Below are 21148 nucleotides of genomic sequence, written 5' to 3'. Positions count from 1 at the left end.
CCTGTTCAGATCAACATAATGTTATAGCCCTACCAGTAGCAGGACAGAGAATGTACTGTATATAACCTACATATCATAGATGACCAGCCTAAACCTGTTCAGATCAACATAATGTTATAGTCCTACCAGTAGCAGGACAGAGAATGTACTGTATATAACCTACATATCATAGATGACCAGTCTAAACCTGTTCAGATCAGTTCACATAAACTATCAGTAGCAGGACTGACCACCTACAAATCAGTTTTCAGTCTAAATACCAGAGCATGTTGCCTAGACCTGATATGTTCACAACATTTCCTACAGAGACCTTCAGGTCAGTCAGCATGATAAAGGATCATATCTCAAGCTTTGTCTGACCACAACCTAACTTTATAATAGTTATATTTAGCCTACAGTAGACTTACCAGTCTGCCCGTCTTTCCTTCAAATCAACACATTTATCCCACTTCTAATGTTGTTGACAAATGTTTGCGATAGTTTCAACAGCCGTTTTGAAACTGCGTAGGCTTCAAACACGCTTTTAATTTCCTATGAGGAAATCACATAACTTCAGTCACGGGATGTGGACGACTGGTTTTCTTGCAGAGGAAGTAGCCTCTATTACAATCTCCAAAAGCCTTTTTAAATCTCAAATACAATACAAGTTTAAAATTAACTGCATTGCAGCAACGTTGTCCTGCAACAGGATGATCAAATTAAGATCCTACATTTGTACAGAGATTGTCTTTATCTGAATAAGGCAGTTTAAGTTATTAGCAATGATGGTACAACTGTCAGCTGCTGTAAACCTCTGTGATTGGATGTTATGACCCCCATCTAAACAGTTTCTTTCCTTATGCTGTGGCCCTCAATAACTGGCCCATAGAGACTAAAGGACTATGCTGCACACCGCAAAAAGCCATCTCTAAACTGGGGGAAGGAATTGGGAAGGCTGAAAGATAACAGTGAATATGACACATGGATGACGGTAGAAAGATAACAGTGAATATGAGACATGGGGGAAGGTAGAAAGATAACAGTGAATATGAGACATGGAGGAAGGTAGAAAGATAACAGTGAATATGAGACATGGAGGAAGGTAGAAAGATAACAGTGAGACATGGGGGAAGGTAGAAAGATAACAGTGAATATGAGACATGGAGGAAGGTAGAAAGATAACAGTGAGACATGGAGGAAGGTAGAAAGATAACAGTGAATATGAGACATGGGGGAAGGTAGAAAGATAACAGTGAATATGAGACATGGGGGAAGGTAGAAAGATAACAGTGAATTTGAGACATGGGGGAAGGTAGAAAGATAACAGTGAATATGAGACATGGGGGAAGGTAGAAAGATAACAGTGAATATGAGACATGGGGGAAGGTAGAAAGATAACAGTGAATATGAGACATGGGGGAAGGTAGAAAGATAACAGTGAATATGAGACATGGAGGAAGGTGGAAAGATAACAGTGAATATGAGACATGGGGGAAGGTAGAAAGATAACAGTGAATATGGGACATGGGGGAAGGTAGAAAGATAACAGTGAATATGAGACATGGGGGAAGGTAGAAAGATAACAGTGAATATGAGACATGGAGGAAGGTAGAAAGATAACAGTGAATATGAGACATGGAGGAAGGTAGAAAGATAACAGTGAATATGAGACATGGAGGAAGGTAGAAAGATAACAGTGAATATGAGACATGGAGGAAGGTAGAAAGATAACAGTGAGACATGGAGGAAGGTAGAAAGATAACAGTGAATATGAGACATGGGGGAAGGTAGAAAGATAACAGTGAATATGAGACATGGGGGAAGGTAGAAAGATAACAGTGAGACATGGAGGAAGGTAGAAAGATAACAGTGAATATGAGACATGGGGGAAGGTAGAAAGATAACAGTGTTTATGAGACATGGAGGAAGGTAGAAAGATAACAGTGAATATGAGACATGGAGGAAGGTAGAAAGATAACAGTGAATATGAGACATGGAGGAAGGTAGAAAGATAACAGTGAATATGAGACATGGGGGAAGGTAGAAAGATAACAGTGAATATGAGACATGGAGGAAGGTAGAAAGATAACAGTGAATATGAGACATGGGGGAAGGTAGAAAGATAACAGTGAATTTGAGACATGGGGGATGGTAGAAAGATAACAGTGAGACATGGGGGAAGGTAGAAAGATAACAGTGAATATGAGACATGGGGGAAGGTAGAAAGATAACAGTGAATATGAGACATGGAGGAAGGTAGAAAGATAACAGTGAATATGAGACATGGGGGAAGGTAGAAAGATAACAGTGAATTTGAGACATGGGGGATGGTAGAAAGATAACAGTGAGACATGGGGGAAGGTAGAAAGATAACAGTGAATATGAGACATGGGGGAAGGTAGAAAGATAACAGTGAATATGAGACATGGGGGAAGGTAGAAAGATAACAGTGAATATGAGACATGGAGGAAGGTAGAAAGATAACAGTGAATTTGACTGCATACATGTTTTCTCCTTCTTATAGTGTTCTTATAAAGCTGTGTTCTGTAGTTTATAAACTGGTTTACTGAAACTCTGGTTAGTTTGAGGTGAAGACAATAAATGATCTCAGATCCTTAACCTTTATAACACTGTTAACAGGGAGTCAACACTGAGACCAGGGTCTCTTCCACCTTTATAACCCTGTTAACAGGAAGTCAACACTGAGACCAGGGTCTCTTCCACCTTTATAACCCTGTTAACAGGGAGTCAACATTGAGACCAGGGTCTCTTCCACCTTTATAACCCTGTTAACAGGGAGTCAACATTGAGACCAGGGTCTCTTCCACAAGGGAGACCTGCACATACAATACATAGACAAACAATCAAGAAAAACACATTCCTCAGCAAATAGTTCCCTAATCAATATTTGAAATTTGCCCAATCGTCCAATTGCAGTGTATTTTGTAGTTGGTTCCAGCTATGAGGTGGTGTTGTAAAACTGATGTTGACCTCACACACGTGTTGTTCTGCAGACTGATGGGGAACAGTGGAATGGGCTGTAAGGACTTATGTTACATGTATCTATATTAATCCACTAGTGTTGTTCTGGAGACTGATGGAGAACAGTGGAATGGGCTGTAAGGACTTATGTTACATGTATCTATATTAATCCACAAGTGTTGTTCTGCAGACTGATGGGGAACAGTGGAATGGGCTGTAGGGACTTCTGTTACATGTATCTATATTAATCCACTAGTGTTGTTCTGCAGACTGATGGGGAACAGTGGAATGGGCTGTAGGGACTTTTGCAACACAGCTGTGGTTTAGCACAATCTCCTGATTTATTCCGCTTTCAAATTGTCTTTGAACTTTCAGTTCTCCTTTGTGCAGTTAACTGAGAATACTCAGCAGTAAATTAATGTGGTTTCATTAGTGTCTCTCTGCCTTCCCATTGGCTGTCTCTGGATTCTGACCCTCACAGACCACCATTTCGATGTCACATATCGATGTGTGTGTGTGTGTGTGTGTGTGTGTGTGTGTGTGTGTGTGTGTGTGTGTGTGTGTGTGTGTGTGTGTGTGTGTGTGTGTGTGTGTGTGTGTGTCTTTGAGTGTGTGCGTGATGCAGAAGCCTAATGGATTATTATGTGTCCATTTTCCATTTAAAATGTGTTTTGTCAGAATTTTGGGCACAGCATTTGTCTCCATAGCAACATGGACAATACTGGTTAAAGCTGAATAGTTTAAATGTTTGATATTGAAACTGTTTGTTAGGGGATGAAATATAATTTTAGCTTCCAAATGAGAGAATTGGGTTTTCATAAGGAAAGAGCCCTGACCAATCAGTGGCCCGCATGAAGAGACAGGGGTTCTAAACTATGAAACACACCCTTCTCCCCTCGCCACTATATAAGACAATGACACAATGTAACCAGGGTTCCACTACATGAGGTCTGCAGCCTCTGCGTTAAAAGGACTCACATGTCAAATACAGAACTAAGTCAACCTCAGCGTGAGCTTTGGTGGCGAATGGTATGAACTTTGAACTTATTCACTACAGAAGTGATACTTCCTAGCAGTTGAGTTAGCAGCGGCCGCTGTAGACGTGGGCTAGGAAAGGACGGACGACGGATCCAGTCTAACAACCAGACGAAGATACCACCACGTATCCAATTTACCACCAGAGACATTCTTCCGAGTACAGGAAGATCTGTTGGCCAACCCGGCCAGCATCTACGACCAATCTACCGAAGCGCAGCTCAGAGTAAATATTTATTGCATTTTCCTTTTCCAAATGGGCGGTAATTTAGAATGCATAAGATACTGTATTTACGATAGCATAGCTGCTTTCTCTTTTCTTGTCTTCACTCTCTTTCATTCAAGCCCAACCCCCTTTGTGTAACAAGCCGCCATGCTGGTTTAGTCCACTAGGGCACATTCTCCTATCATTTCCTTGTAACCATATCTGTTTGTTATGCATTTCTGTGAATTACTTAGATTAGTATATAAATGATTTTAAGACAATTGATGTATGGATGACTCATAGTGAAGCCTGGGTTCGTGCAGATAACCAACAATTTACGACGTTTGGAATGAGATTGACGTGAGGTAAACTAACACATCATTAATCAGAGGACTCATAGATCAGATATTATAATATCTGAAAGTTATATTAGGAAAATTATAACTTTCTAATCTGAATATTTTCCTTAGTGCCCCGACCTCCTAGTTAATTACAGTTACACGATTAATCAGTTTAATCGCGTAATAATAATTACAGAGAGTTATTTGATAAACATGTCTTCAGTTTAATGATGCCAAAGACACGACAACTGCTATATGAATGTCCTCAGTATATTACTGTATAGACTGCTGTATGAATGTCCTCAGTATATTACTGTATAGACTGCTGTATGAATGTCCTCAGTATAGTACTGTATAGACTGCTGTATGAATGTCCTCAGTATATTACTGTATAGACTGCTATATGAATGGCCTCAGTATAGTACTGTATAGACTGCTGTATGAATGTCCTCAGTATAGTACTGTATAGACTGCTATATGAACGTCCTCAGTATAGTACTGTATAGACTGCTGTATGAATGTCCTCAGTATATTACTGTATAGACTGCTGTATGAATGTCCTCAGTATAGTACTGTATAGACTGCTGTATGAATGTCCTCAGTATAGTACTGTATAGACTGCTGTATGAATGTCCTCAGTATATTACTGTATAGACTGCTGTATGAATGTCGTCAGTATATTACTGTATAGACTGCTGTATGAATGTCCTCAGTATAGTACTGTATAGACTGCTGTATGAATGTCCTCAGTATATTACTGTATAGACTGCTGTATGAATGTCCTCAGTATATTACTGTATAGACTGCTGTATGAATGTCGTCAGTATATTACTGTATAGACTGCTGTATGAATGTCGTCAGTATATTACTGTATAGACTGCTGTATGAATGTCCTCAGTATAGTACTGTATAGACTGCTGTATGAATGTGGTCAGTATTAGTACTGTAAGTAGAGGTTATCATGATGGCATGTTCTCTCAAATCAAACCAGGGAGCAAAGTTCAAAGTCAAGCCATTTAGCGGTTCATCATGCGTTACCGTGGAAACGTCTAAGGACTTGAAGTTCATTAGTAAGAGTATTGACGTCTGATAGTTCAGATAATGATTGTGAATATTTGTTGGTTCGGTCAGATAACCTGGAACAAACGTAGTAGATGAAGTGAGTATTATTGTGGAAAACAAATGAAACCACTTCAAAGTCCACATTCAATGTATTTATTACAAAGTCTTCAAAAACCCCAGTCATAGTTTACTAGGCTTACCTCGTTGCTAAGACAACAACACACAAGCCAATCCCTCCCAGCCTGCTTCCATGTAGATCATTTAGATTCAGGTGTGTTGGACTGTATGATTTATTATATACCACAACAACATTACATGTTGGACTGTACACATTAATATGATTTATTATATACCACAACAACATTACATGTTGGACTGTACACATTAATATGATTTATTATTGGAGAATACCATAACAACATTACATGTTGGACTGTACACATTAATATGATTTATTATTGGCGAATACCACAACAACATTACATATTGGACTGTACAGATTAATATGATTTATTATATACCACAACAACATTACATGGTGGACTGTACACATTAATATGATTTATTATATACTACAACAACATTTCATGTTGGACTGTACACATATGATTTATTATATACCACAACAACATTACATGTTGGACTGAACACATTAATATGATTTATTATAAACCACAACAACATGTCATGTTGGACTGTACACATTAATATGATTTATTATATACCACAACAACATTTCATGTTGGACTGAACACATTAATATGATTTATTATATACCACAACAACATTACATGTTGGACTGAACACATTAATATGATTTATTATATACCACAACAACATTACATGTTGGACTGTACACATTAATATGATTTATTATATACCACAACAACATGTCATGTTGGACTGAACACATTAATATGATTTATTATATACCACAACAACATGTCATGTTGGACTGTACACATTAATATGATTTATTATATACCACAACAACATGTCATGTTGGACTGTGCACATTAATATGATTTATTATATACCACAACAACATTACATGTTGGACTGAACACATTAATATGATTTATTATATACCACAACAACATTTCATGTTGGACTGTACACATTAATATGATTTATTATTGGAGAATACCACAACAACATTACATGTTGGACTGAACACATTAATATGATTTATTATATACCACAACAACATTACATGTTGGACTGTACACATTAATGTTATTTATTATATACCACAACAACATTACATGTTGGACTGAACACATTAATATGATTTATTATATACCACAACAACATTTCATGTTGGACTGTACACATATGATTTATTATATACCACAACAACATTACATGTTGGACTGAACACATTAATATGATTTATTATATACCACAACAACATTACATGTTGGACTGAACACATTAATATGATTTATTATATACCACAACAACATTACATGTTGGACTGAACACATTAATATGATTTATTATATACCACAACAACATTACATGTTGGACTGAACACATTAATATGATTTATTATATACCACAACAACATTACATGTTGGACTGTACACATTAATATGATTTATTATATACCACAACAACATTTCATGTTGGACTGAACACATTAATATGATTTATTATATACCACAACAACATTACATGTTGGACTGTACACATTAATATGATGTATTATATACCACAACAACATTTCATGTTGGACTGTACACATTAATATGATTTATTATATACCACAACAACATTTCATGTTGGACTGTACACATTAATATGATTTATTATATACCACAACAACATTACATGTTGGACTGAACACATTAATATGATTTATTATATACCACAACAACATTTCATGTTGGACTGAACACATTAATATGATTTATTATATACCACAACAACATTTCATGTTGGACTGTACACATTAATATGATTTATTATATACCACAACAACATTACATGTTGGACTGAACAAATTAATGTTATTTATTATATACCACAACAACATGTCATGTTGGACTGTACACATTAATATGATTTATTATATACCACAACAACATTTCATGTTGGACTGAACACATATGATTTATTATATACCACAACAACATTACATGTTGGACTGTACACATTAATATGATTTATTATATACCACAACAACATTTCATGTTGGACTGTACACATTAATATGATTTATTATATACCACAACAACATTACATGTTGGACTGTACACATATGATTTATTATATACCACAACAACATTACATGTTGGACTGAACACATTAATATGATTTATTATATACCACAACAACATTACATGTTGGACTGAACACATTAATATGATTTATTATATACCACAACAACATTACATGTTGGACTGTACACATTAATATGATGTATTATATACCACAACAACATTTCATGTTGGACTGTACACATTAATATGATTTATTATATACCACAACAACATTACATGTTGGACTGTACACATTAATATGATTTATTATATACCACAACAACATTACATGTTGGACTGAAGACATTAATATGAATTATTATATACCACAACAACATTTCATGTTGGACAGAACACATTAATATGATTTATTATATACCACAACAACATTACATGTTGGACTGAACACATTAATATGATTTATTATATACCACAACAACATTACATGTTGGACTGTACACATTAATATGATTTATTATTGGAGAATACCACAACAACATTACATGTTGGACTGTACACATTAATATGATTTATTATATACCACAACAACATTACATGTTGGACTGTACACATTAATATGATTTATTATATACCACAACAACATTTCATGTTGGACTGTACACATTAATATGATTTATTATATACCACAACAACATTACATGTTGGACTGTACACATTAATATGATTTATTTTATACCACAACAACATTTCATGTTGGACTGTACACATTAATATGATTTATTATATACCACAACAACATTACATGTTGGACTGTACACATTAATATGATTTATTATATACCACAACAACATTACATGTTGGACAGAACACATTAATATGATTTATTATATACCACAACAACATTACATGTTGGACTGAACACATTAATATGATTTATTATATACCACAACAACATTACATGTTGGACTGTACACATTAATGTTATTTATTAAAAACAAAGGAGGACAAAGGCACTCTTCATATAATTCATTTAAATGCCTTTATCTGTATGTTATGTTCAATAGAAACAAAGTTTTAAAAAATCCTACGCGTTTCGGCTGCATGGCCTTCGTCAGGGAGTACAAAGAATAATACAATGACTTCTTTTGAACAGCTTTTCCAATTAGCCCTAATTTGAAGAGGGAGTGGTTACACAATGAATTGGACACACCTAGAGACGCCTTCAAGACCTCTTAGCGGAACACAAGTACGCTATACGGGTAGGCAATGAAGACTACACCATGGCAACCCTGCCTCCCTACAAGCTGTGGGTATTGATCATGTTCCGGCCTCTATTAGAAAAGGGGACCGTCTTAAACAGTTAAACCAAAGGGAAAGTTTTTGGATTTACAAATTACAAGCCACTAAATACCCTGGTTTAAATGAAGATATGGATTTCTCACCATTCCTGTAGGGTTGTGATAGGTCCATTTGCTATCATCTAGTGGTCATTTTGCTCAATTGCCCTCAGCTATGTTTAGACTATTGTTGTTCATGTTTGGCTGTGTTCTAGTGTACTATGGAATATATTGCTTTCTTATTCTTCACACTTCTCCCAGTCATGTTTAAGGTTAGAACTACCTTTCTAAGTGTTCTGATACTTCTAGCTTGGAGTTGTATTTTTTTTGATAACATAGCTACAGTATTTCACTTTGTAATGTGTATAGTATTGCTTACTAGGTGTGTCCAATCAATTTTAACCACTCCCTCTTCAAATTAGGGCTAATTGGAAAAGCTGTTCAAAGGAGGACATTGTATTATTTCTTTGTACTCCCTGACGAAGGCCATGCAGCCGAAACGCGTCAGATTTTTAAAACCTTGTTTCTATTGAACATGCCATACAAATAAAGGCATTTTAATCAATTATATGAAGAGTGCCTTGGTCCTCCTTTCTATTTTATACTGTACTCTGTATTTCACACAGTGAGTCTATGCAACCTATTATGTGTCAACGGAAGCACATTTTACTTCTGAACGTGTTTAGGCTTGCCATAACAAAGGGGTTGAATACTTTCTGACTCAAGACATTTCAGATTTAAATCTTTTATTCATTTGTAAAAAAGAAAAGAAAAACATATTTCCACTTTGACATTATGAGTTATTGTGTGTAGGACAGTGACAGTAAAATCTCAATTTAATCGATTAAAAAATACAGCGTGTAAACAACAAAATGTGGAAAAGGTCTAGGCAGTGAATACTTTCTGAAGGCCCTGTAGCTGGTATCATGACTTTCAGCATGCCAATCAATATCATAACTAAAATTGAGAAAGAACTATCTCACAGATCCAGGAATGGTTAAATGAACACGGATAGTCATGCCATGGTCCTTGGTCTGATGAACTGTGAGTTAACAACACACAGTTCTCCACTCCACCACCATTAGGCTGTCCACTCCCCCAGTACCTGCAGTAGAAATAACACAGTTAGACTGACCACTCTCTCAGAACCTAGAGTATGAACAACACAGAATCAGTCCTACCCCTTACACGGTGGTCAGAGTTGTTAGAGCAGTAGTCTCTTACTTTGGGGTGGTCAGTGGGTTGCCGTCCACCCATTTCCAGGTCCCCTCAGTAACAGTGTCAGTCAGACCAATCCAGAAACCCTTGTTGAGGTGGAAGAGAAACTCCTGTTGGTGAGAAAGAGCTGATATTGTCAACTACTATAGACTACATGTGTTAAATACTGGAAGATACATTACTGACCAAGGGATGTTTGATCATAACCCCCCCGCCATATCTCTCTCTCTTTCTCTCTCACCTGTTCCTTATCACTGTTGATGATCACCAGGTCTGCTCCTCTCTCCAGACAGTCATCTTTGCTCTCCCCCCAGGTTTTAGTCTCAGTAGACAGGAAGTACCAACTGGATTCAAACTTCTTCCAGTCTTTAGGGCAGGTTTGTTCTACAAGACAAAAACATGAATTTCCATCTTATTATTCTGCACCTATTATTTTAGAATACAAACACAAGTTGACTGCATATTAGATATATGATGTTATGATCATTTATTTGGTAAACTCACTCAGATTAGAGAACTTTCTCATGAGATCATTTTTCTCTTTCTGTTGCTGGGCTCTCTCTTTAGTCAGGGTGTTACTGCTGGTCTGTAGTTGGTCTCTCTCTTTAGTCAGCTTGTTGTAACTGGTCTGTAGCTGGTCTCTCTTTAGTCAGAAGGCTGTAACTGGCCTGTAGCTGGTCTCTCTCTGTTGAGTCGTGATGACCAATTACTCCATCTGTAAAAGGGAAAAGTTAATCAAACATGTAACTACCACACCATTGATGATTAAGGATGATTAAGGATGATTAAGTATGATTAAGGTTGATTAAGGATGATTAAGGATGATTAAGGATGATTAAGTATTCTACTTAAGTCTCAGTGACAAAATACTAAACTTACAGTAGACAGACAGGCCTATGATCCCAGTCAGTAGGAGGACAGACAGCAGCCCCAGACACACTGCAGCTACTCCAGAGGGTCTCTTCCACCACTGGAAATGTACTGAATCACAAATTATTAAAGTATGGTATTTGGTAATGTGTTTTACTGTATCATCCACGATTGGGACAAATAAATAAAATAAAATTGTATTTGTCACATGCGCCGTATCCAACAGGTGTTTTAACCTGTTGGGGCTACAGGTTAGCAATGAACCCCGAGACGGGATTGCTAACAAGGCTGGAAATTCAAAACATCAAAAATCTAATAATTTCAATTTCTCAAACAAGCAACTATTTTACACCATTTAAAAGATAAACATCTCCTTATTCCAACCACATTGTTCGATTTTCAAAGAGGCTTTACGGCAAAAGCATAAAGTTAGATTATGTTAGGACAGTACATAGCCACAAAAGTACAAACATCCATTTTCAATTCAAGGTCAGGCGTCACCAAAAGCAGAAACCAGCTAAAATTATGCACTAACCTTTGGCAATCTCCATCAGATGACACTCCTAGGACATTATGTTATACAATACATGCATTTTTTGTTCCATCAAGTTCATATTTATGTCCAAAAACAGCATTTTACAGTAGCGTGAAATTCAGATTTTTTTCTTCTCTGAAGTGCTTCCGGTGAACAACGTTACAATTTACAAAATTACTATTCGAAAACATTGGTAAATTATAATATTGTGATTCAAATAATAATAGTTTATCATTTCGTAAATGCTACTGTATTGCCAGATTTCAAAATAACTTTACTGGGAAATCACAAGTTGCAATAAACCGGGTGCTGTGCTAAGAACAATAGGCTAGGCTATATAGGTTAGCATCATCTTGTAACCAGCTAATATCAATAATACTATCGTCAATAATCCCTTACCTTTGATTATCTTCATCCATTGGCACTTCCAGGAATCCCAGGTCCACTACAAATGTGGTTTCTTTTGACAAAGTTCATAATTGATGTCCAAATAACTCCAAGTTGTTCCATGTTGTTAGCGCTTCGGTGGCTACTCAAAAGTAGTGCGGGCGGGGGGTGGGAAGTCACGGCGAAAAGTTAAAAAAGTTTAAAAAAATAATCTATTTACGTTCGTTCAAACATGTCAAACGTTGTTTAGCATCAATCTTTAGAGCCATTTTTAACGTGAAACATCAGTAATGTTTCAACACGACCGCTCCTGTGTCTAGAAAAACATCTTTGAAAATTGTCTCGAGTTACATGATTGAGCAGGTGCAGGCAATAATGGAAGTGACGACATCCCAGGGAGGTCAACTTCCCTTCCTTGTCATCCGGTCTCTGTTGATCATAGACGCTTCAAACAACTTTATAAAGATCGCTGACATCTAGTGGAAGCCGTAGGAGTTGCGAAATGAATCCTTTCTCACTGTGGTATCTATTAAACAATGATAAAAAAAAATAGTACAGCCACAAAATTCTTTTTTTCTCTCAGGTTTTCTCAGGTTTTTGCCTGCCATATGAGTTTTGTTATACTTACAGACACCATTCAAACAGTTTTAGAAAATTCAGAGTGTTTTCTATCCAAATCTGGTAATAATATGCATATCCTAGCTTCTGAGTTGGTGTAGGTGGCAGTTAAAAATGGGCACATATTTTTTTCAAAATTCTCAATACTGCCCCCGTAGCCCATTAAGAAAAATACAAAAAAATGAAAATAAATAAAAGTAACAAATAATTAAAGAGCAGCAGTAAAATACCAATAGCAGGGCTTTATACAGGGAGTACCGGTACAGAGTCAGTGTGCGGGAGCACTGGTGTCGAGGTAATTGAGGTAATATGTACATGTAGGTAGAGTTATTAAAGTTACTATGCATAGATAATAAACAGAGTAGCAGCAGGGTAAAAGAGGGGGGGGGACAATGCAAATAGTCTGGGTAGCCATTTGATTAGATGTTCAGGAGTCTTATGGCTTGGGGGTAGAAACTGTTTATAAGCCTCTTGGACCTAGACTTAGGCACTCTGTTACTGCTTGCCATGCGATAACAGAGAGAACAGTCTATGACTAGGGTGGCTGGAGTCTTTGACAATGTTTAAGGCCTTCCTCTGACACCGCCTGGTATAGAGGTCCTGGATGGCAGGAAGTTTGGCCCAGTGATGTACTGGGCTGTATGCACTACCCTTTGTAGTGCCTTGCTGTCGGAGGCCGAGCAGTTGCCATACCAGGCAGTGGTGCAACCAGTTAGGATGCTCTCGGTGGTGCAGCGTTAGAACCTTTTGAGGATCTGAGGACCCATGCCAAATGTTTTCAGTCTGTTGTGCCCTCTTTTCAGATTTTGTTGGCTGGAGTGTGTCAGCAGTTCCTGCAAGAGGAAGGCATTGATGCTATGGACTGGCCCGCCCGTTCCCCAGACCTGAATCCAATTGAGCACCTCTGGGACATCATGTCTCACTCCATCCACCAACGCCACGTTGCACCACAGACTGTCCAGGAGTTGGCGGATGCTTTAGTCCAGGTCTGGGAGGAGATCCCTCAGGAGACCATCCGCCACCTCATCAGGAGCATGTCCAGGCGTTGTAGGGAGGTCATACAGGCACGTGGAGGCCACACACACTACTGAGCCTCATTTTGACTTGTTTTAAGGACATTACATCAAAGTTGGATCAGCCTGTAGTGTGTTTTTCCACTTTAATTTTGAGTGTGACTCCAAATCCAGACCTCCATGGGTTGATAAATTGGATTTCAATAAATTATTATTGTGTGATTTTGTTGTCAGCACATTCAACTATGTAAAGAAAAAAGTATTTCATAAGATTATTTCATTCATTAAGATCTAGGATGTGTTATTTTAGTGTTCCCTTTATTTTTTTGAGCAATGTATAATCAAACTAAGGGTGGTGGGAGTCATATCATGTATTATATTATCACACTAAGGCTGGTGGGAGTCATATCATGTATTATATAATCACACTAAGGCTGGTGGGAGTCATATCATGTATTATATTATCACACTAATGCTGGTGGGAGTCATATCATGTAGTATATTATCACACTAAGGCTGGTGGGAGTCATATCATGTATTATATTATCACACTAAGGCTGGTGGGAGTCATATCATGTATTATATTATCACACTAAGGCTGGTGGGAGTCACGTAGTGGCCAGGGTTGTGCTAATTTCACAATTTCCCCTTCACTGTGGTTGACTGATAAAGGGTTTCACTACCTAAAGTCACACAGACGCAGGACTTTGCGGGGAGAAGACACAGCTATAGACGTATATTAGAGTTGAGGTTAGAAGTTACTGTATTTCACCACAAGTGTGTTAAGATGTCAGAGGGAGTCTATGAAAACTCAGATGGATTTGAAGACGATGAGCTTGATGCAATGAAGAACACAGAGATTGATGACCAATTATATTCCAATGTAAGAGCCTTCAAGCCCAGTTCAAGAGATGGAGTTGTTGCTTCAGGTAAGATTACACACACACACACACACACACACACACACACACACACACACACACACACACACACACACACACACACACACACACACACACACACACACACACACACACACACACACACACTAAACAGGTGAGATTGCCATGTAGTAATATGGCTTTGTTCTGGACGACTGTGTGATCACGCTCTCCATAGCCGATGTGAGTAAGACCTTTAGACAGGTCAACATTCACAAGGCCGCAGGGCCAGACGGATTACCAGGACGTGTACTCTGAGCATGTGCTGACCAACTTGCAAGTGTCTTCACTTACATTTTCAACCTCTCCCTGTCTGTCTGTAATCCCAACATGTTTTAAGTAGGGGAGGTTCATAGATTTGAAGTACAGTGAAATTATCATCATTATTAGGTTTTGTTTGTAGTCAACTTATGGGTTTCTGAATCGGTGTAGTTTAACCTGTTAGGGCTAGGGGGCAGTATTGACACGGCTGGATAAAAAACGTACCCGATTTAATCTGGTTACTACTCCTGCCCAGTAACTAGAATATGCATATAATTATTGGCTTTGGATAGAAAACACCCTAAAGTTTCTAAAACTGTTTGAATGGTGTCTGTGAGTATAACAGAACTCATATGGCAGGCCAAAACCTGAGAAGATTTCAAGCAGGAAGTGGCCTGTCTGAGAAGTAGTGTTTCATCTTGGCTCTTTTTATTGAAGACTCAGGATCTGTGCAATAACGTGACACTTCCTACGTCTTCCATAGGGTCTCAGAGCCCGGGAAAAAGCTGAACGATATCGATGCAGGCTCTGGCTGAAACACTTTATCGCTTTTGGCAAGTGGCCACACAGAGTACTATGGGCTTAGGCGCGTGCCCGCTTCGACCGAATGCTTTCTTTTCCTTTGTCTGTTTACCTAAAGATTCCCGGTCTGAATATTATCGCTTTTTTATGAGAAAAATGGCATAAAAATTGATTTTAAACAGCGGTTGACATGCGTCGAAGTACGGTAATGGAATATTTAGAATTTTTTTGTCACGAATTGCGCCATGCTCGCCACCCTTATTTACCCTTTAGGATAGTGTCTAGAACGCACAAACAAAACGCCGCTGTTTGGATATAACGATGGATTATTTTGGACCAAACCAACATTTGTTATTGAAGTAGAAGTCCTGGGAGTGCATTCTGACAAAGACAACAAAGGTAATAACATTTTTCTTATAGTAAATCTGACTTTGATGAGTGCTAAACTTGCTGGGTGTCTAAATAGCTAGCCCTGTGATGCCGGGCTATCTACTGAGAATTTTGCAAAATGTGCTTTCACCGAAAAGCTATTTTAAAATCGGACATATTGAGTGCATAGAGGAGTTCTGTATCTATAATTCTTAAAATAATTGTTATGCTTTTTGTGAACGTTTATCGTGAGTAATTTAGTAAATTCACCGGCAGTGTTCGGTGGGAATGCTAGTCACATGCTAGTCACTTGCTAATGTAAAAAGCTGGTTTTTGATATAAATATGAACATGATTGAACAAAACATGCATGTATTGTATAACATAATGTCCTAGGGTTGTCATCTGATGAAGATCATCAAAGGTTAGTGCTACATTTAGCTGTGGTTTGGGTTTATGTGACATTATATGCTAGCTTGAAAAATGGGTGTATGATTATTTCTGGCTGGGTACTCTGCTGACATAATCTAATGTTTTGCTTTCGTTGTAAAGCCTTTTTGAAATCGGACAGTGTGGTTAGATTAACAAGAGTCTTATCTTTAAAATGGTGTAAAATAGTCATATTTTTGAAAAATTGAAGTAATAGCATATCTAAGGTATTTGAAAATTGCGCCACAGGATTCAACTGGCTGTTGAGTAGGTTAGCCCATAGAGGTTAAGCAGACCACCCTGTGCCCAAGAACACTAAGGTAACCTGCCTAAATGACTACCGACCCGTAGCAACAGTTAGTGGAAGGCTGGTAATGGCTCACATCAACACCATTATCCCAGAAACCCAAGACCCACTCCAATTTGCATATCGCCCAAACAAATCCACAGATGATGCAATCTCTATTGCACTCCACACTGCCCTTTCCCACCTGGACAAAAGGAACACCTATGTGAGAATGCTATTCCTTGACTACAGATCAGTGTTCAACACCATAGTACCCTCAACGCTCATCAATAAGCTAAGGACCCTGGGACTAAACACCTCCCTCTGTAACTGGATTCTGGACTTCCAGACGGGCCGCCCCCCAGGTGGTAAGGGTAGGTAACAACACATCCGCCACGCTGATCCTCAACACGGGGGCCCCTCAGGGGTGCGTGCTCAGTACCCTCCTGTACTCCCTGTTCACTCATGACTGCATGGCCAGGCATGACTCCAACACCATCATTAAGTTTGCCGATGACACAACAGGGGTAGGCCTGATCACCGACAATAACGAGACAGCCTATAGGGAGGAGGTCAGAGACCTGGCCATGTGGTGCAAGGACAACAACCTCTCCCTCAACGTGATCAAGACAAAGGAGATGATCGCGGACTACAGGAAAAGGAGGACCGAGCATGCCCCTGTTCTCATCGATGGGGCTGTAGTGGAGCAGGTTGAGAGTTTCAAGTTCTTTGGTGTCCACATCACCAACAAACTAACATGGTCCAAACACACCAAGACGGTTGTGAAGAGGGCACAACAAAATCTGAAAAGAGGGCACAACAGACTGAAAACATTTGGCATGGGTCCTCAGATCCTCAAAAGGTTCTAACGCTGCACCACCGAGAGCATCCTAACTGGTTGCACCACTGCCTGGTATGGCAACTGCTCGGCCTCCGACAGCAAGGCACTACAAAGGGTAGTGCATACAGCGCAGTACATCACTGGGCCAAACTTCCTGCCATCCAGGACCTCTATACCAGGCGGTGTCAGAGGAAGGCCCTAAACATTGTCAAAGACTCCAGCCACCCTAGTCATAGACTGTTCTCTCTGTTATCGCATGGCAAGCAGTAACAGAGTGCCTAAGTCTAGGTCCAAGAGGCTTATAAACAGTTTCTACCCCCAAGCCATAAGACTCCTGAACATCTAATCAAATGGCTACCCAGACTATTTGCATTGTCCCCCCCCTCTTTTACCCTGCTGCTACTCTGTTTATTATCTATGCATAGTAACTTTAATAACTCTACCTACATGTACATATTACCTCAATTACCTCAACACCAGTGCTCCCGCACACTGACTCTGTACCGGTACTCCCTGTATAAAGCCCTGCTATTGGTATTTTACTGCTGCTCTTTAATTATTTGTTACTTTTATTTATTTTCATTTTTTTGTATTTTTCTTAATGGGCTACGGGGGCAGTATTGAGAATTTTGAAAAAAATATGTGCCCATTTTTAACTGCCACCTACACCAACTCAGAAGCTAGGATATGCATATTATTACCAGATTTGGATAGAAAACACTCTGAATTTTCTAAAACTGTTTGAATGGTGTCTGTAAGTATAACAAAACTCATATGGCAGGCAAAAACCTGAGAAAACCTGAGAGAAAAAAAGAATTTTGTGGCTGTACTATTTTTTTTTATCATTGTTTAATAGATACCACAGTGAGAAAGGATTCATTTCGCAACTCCTACGGCTTCCACTAGATGTCAGCGATCTTTATAAAGTTGTTTGAAGCGTCTATGATCAACAGAGACCGGATGACAAGGAAGGGAAGTTGACCTCCCTGGGATGTCGTCACTTCCATTATTGCCTGCACCTGCTCAATCATGTGACTCGAGACAATTTTCAAAGATGTTTTTCTAGACACAGGAGCGGTCGTGTTGAAACATTACTGATGTTTCACGTTAAAAATGGCTCTAAAGATTGATGCTAAACAACGTTTGACATGTTTGAACGAACGTAAATAGATTATTTTTTAAACTTTTTTAACTTTTCGCCGTGACTTCCCACCCCCCGCCCGCGCTACTTTTGAGTAGCCACCGAAGCGCTAACAACATGGAACAACTTGGAGTTATTTGGACATCAATTATGAACTTTGTCAAAAGAAACCACATTTGTAGTGGACCTGGGATTCCTGGAAGTGCCAATGGATGAAGATAATCAAAGGTAAGGGATTATTGACGATAGTATTATTGATATTAGCTGGTTACAAGATGATGCTAACCTATATAGCCTAGCCTATTGTTCTTAGCACAGCACCCGGTTTATTGCAACTTGTGATTTCCCAGTAAAGTTATTTTGAAATCTGGCAATACAGTAGCATTTACGAAATGATAAACTATTATTATTTGAATCACAATATTATAATTTACCAATGTTTTCGAATAGTAATTTTGTAAATTGTAACGTTGTTCACCGGAAGCACTTCAGAGAAGAAAAAAATCTGAATTTCACGCTACAGTAAAATGCTGTTTTTGGATATAAATATGAACTTGATGGAACAAAAAATGCATGTATTGTATAACATAATGTCCTAGGAGTGTCATCTGATGGAGATTGCCAAAGGTTAGTGCATAATTTTAGCTGGTTTCTGCTTTTGGTGACGCCTGACCTTGAATTGAAAATGGATGTTTGTACTTTTGTGGCTATGTACTGTCCTAACATAATCTAACTTTATGCTTTTGCCGTAAAGCCTCTTTGAAAATCGAACAATGTGGTTGGAATAAGGAGATGTTTATCTTTTAAATGGTGTAAAATAGTTGCTTGTTTGAGAAATTGAAATTATTAGATTTTTGATGTTTTGAATTTCCAGCCTTGTTAGCAATCCCGTCTCGGGGTTCATTGCTAACCTGTAGCCCCAACAGGTTAAATCACCTGTTGGATACGGCGCATGTGACAAATACAATTTTATTTTATTTATTTGTCCCAATCGTGGATGATACAGTAAAACACATTACCAAATACCATACTTTAATAATTTGTGATTCAGTACATTTCCAGTGGTGGAAGAGTAGCTGCAGTGTGTCTGGGGCTGCTGTGTGTTCTCCTACTGACTGGGATCATAGGCCTGTCTGTCTACTGTAAGTTTAGTATTTTGTCACTGAGACTTAAGTAGAATACTTAATCATCCTTAATCATCCTTAATCATCCTTAATCAACCTTAATCATACTTAATCATCCTTAATCATCCTTAATCATCAATGGTGTGGTAGTTACATGTTTGATTAACTTTTCCCTTTTACAGATGGAGTAATTGGTCATCACGACTCAACAGAGAGAGACCAGCTACAGGCCAGTTACAGCCTTCTGACTAAAGAGGGAGACCAGCTACAGACCAGTTACAGCCTTCTGACTAAAGAGAGAGACCAGCTACAGACCAGTTACAGCCTTCTGACTAAAGAGAGAGACCAGCTACAGACCAGTTACAGCCTTCTGACTAAAGAGAGAAACCAACTACAGACCAGCAGTAACACCCTGACTAAAGAGAGAGACCAGCAACAGACCAGCAGTAACACCCTGACTAAAGAGAGAGACCAGCAACAGACCAGCAGTAACACCCTGACTAAAGAGAGAGACCAGCAACAGAAAGAGAAAAATGATCTCATGAGAAAGTTCTCTAATCTGAGTGAGTTTACCAAATAAATGATCATAACATCACATATCTAATATCCAGTCAACTTGTGTTTGTATTCTAAAATAATAGGTGCAGAATAATAAGATGGAAATTCATGTTTTTGTCTTGTAGAACAAACCTGCCCTAAAGACTGGAAGAAGTTTGAATCCAGTTGGTACTTCCTGTCTACTGAGACTAAAACCCGGGGGGAGAGCAAAGATGACTGTCTGGAGAGAGGAGCAGACCTGGTGATCATCAACAGTGATAAGGAACAGGTGAGAGAGAAAGAGAGAGAGATATGGCGGGGGGGTTATGATCAAACATCCCTTGGTCAGTAATGTATCTTCCAGTATTTAACACATGTAGTCTATAGTAGTTGACAATATCAGCTCTTTCTCACCAACAGGAGTTTCTCTTCCACCTCAACAAGGGTTTCTGGATTGGTCTGACTGACACTGTTACTGAGGGGACCTGGAAATGGGTGGACGGCAACCCACTGACCACCCCAAAGTAAGAGACTACTGCTCTAACAACTCTGACCACCGTGTAAGGGGTAGGACTGATTCTGTGTGTTTTTCATACTCTAGGTTCTGAGAGAGTGGTCAGTCTAACTGTGTTGTTCATACTCTAGGTTCTGAGAGAGTGGTCAGTCTAACTGTGTTGTTCATACTCTAGGTTCTGAGAGAGTGGTCAGTCTAACTGTATTGTTCATACTCTAGGTCCTGAGAGAGTATCCAGTCTAACTGTATTGTTCATACTCTAGGTCCTGAGAGAGTATCCAGTCTAACTGTATTGTTCATACTCTAGGTTCTTAGAGAGTATCCAGTCTAACTGTATTGTTCATACTCTAGGTCCTGAGAGAGTATCCAGTCTAGCT

At 38.6% G+C, this 21148-nt stretch overlaps 3 protein-coding genes across 3 annotated transcripts in view; 1 reads left to right on the top strand and 2 right to left on the bottom strand.

Moving 5' to 3' along the window:
- The window catches only part of LOC123732978 (uncharacterized), a 17275-nt gene extending 16514 nt beyond the window's left edge, over nt 1-761 (bottom strand). The window contains exon 1 of the mRNA XM_082972686.1: nt 408-761. The gene's annotated coding sequence lies outside the window, so the exon portion shown is untranslated. The remainder of the gene's footprint in view (nt 1-407) is intronic.
- Nucleotides 762-3880: 3119 nt separating this feature from the next.
- LOC145877373 (uncharacterized) lies at nt 3881-20825 on the top strand. Its single transcript, XM_082972687.1, has 5 exons — nt 3881-4222; nt 13598-14736; nt 19903-20283; nt 20404-20546; nt 20678-20825. Exons 2-5 carry the CDS (start codon nt 14595-14597, stop codon nt 20783-20785), a joined length of 774 nt encoding a protein of 257 aa, XP_082828813.1. The 5' UTR covers nt 3881-4222; nt 13598-14594; the 3' UTR covers nt 20786-20825.
- Nucleotides 9896-11323, bottom strand: LOC145877374 (C-type lectin domain family 4 member E-like). The gene is made up of 5 exons (XM_082972688.1): nt 11264-11323; nt 10889-11099; nt 10626-10768; nt 10391-10494; nt 9896-10271 (listed from the first exon to the last, which is right to left on the bottom strand). The coding sequence occupies exons 2-5, from the start codon at nt 10908-10910 to the stop codon at nt 10124-10126; spliced, it is 417 nt and encodes a 138-aa protein (XP_082828814.1). The 5' UTR covers nt 10911-11099; nt 11264-11323; the 3' UTR covers nt 9896-10123.
- Nucleotides 20826-21148: the final 323 nt, after the last annotated feature.

Source organism: Salmo salar, unplaced genomic scaffold (assembly GCF_965601325.2).
Source record: "Salmo salar unplaced genomic scaffold, fSalSal1 ptg000984l, whole genome shotgun sequence".
Lineage (NCBI taxonomy): Eukaryota > Metazoa > Chordata > Actinopteri > Salmoniformes > Salmonidae > Salmo > Salmo salar.
This window is presented reverse-complemented; position numbering and strand designations above follow the sequence as displayed.

Coding starts and splice junctions, on each gene's coding strand:
- LOC145877374 (XM_082972688.1), bottom strand. CDS start 10,910: ATGAGAAAGTTCTCTAATCTGA. Junction 10,769..10,888: donor GAGAAAGTTCTCTAATCTGA/GTGAGTTTACCA, acceptor TTTGTCTTGTAG/AACAAACCTGCCCTAAAGAC. Junction 10,495..10,625: donor TCAACAGTGATAAGGAACAG/GTGAGAGAGAAA, acceptor TCTCACCAACAG/GAGTTTCTCTTCCACCTCAA.
- LOC145877373 (XM_082972687.1), top strand. CDS start 14,595: ATGTCAGAGGGAGTCTATGAAAACTCAGATGGATTTGAAGACGATGAG. Junction 14,737..19,902: donor AGATGGAGTTGTTGCTTCAG/GTAAGATTACAC, acceptor TCCCTTTTACAG/ATGGAGTAATTGGTCATCAC. Junction 20,547..20,677: donor TCAACAGTGATAAGGAACAG/GTGAGAGAGAAA, acceptor TCTCACCAACAG/GAGTTTCTCTTCCACCTCAA.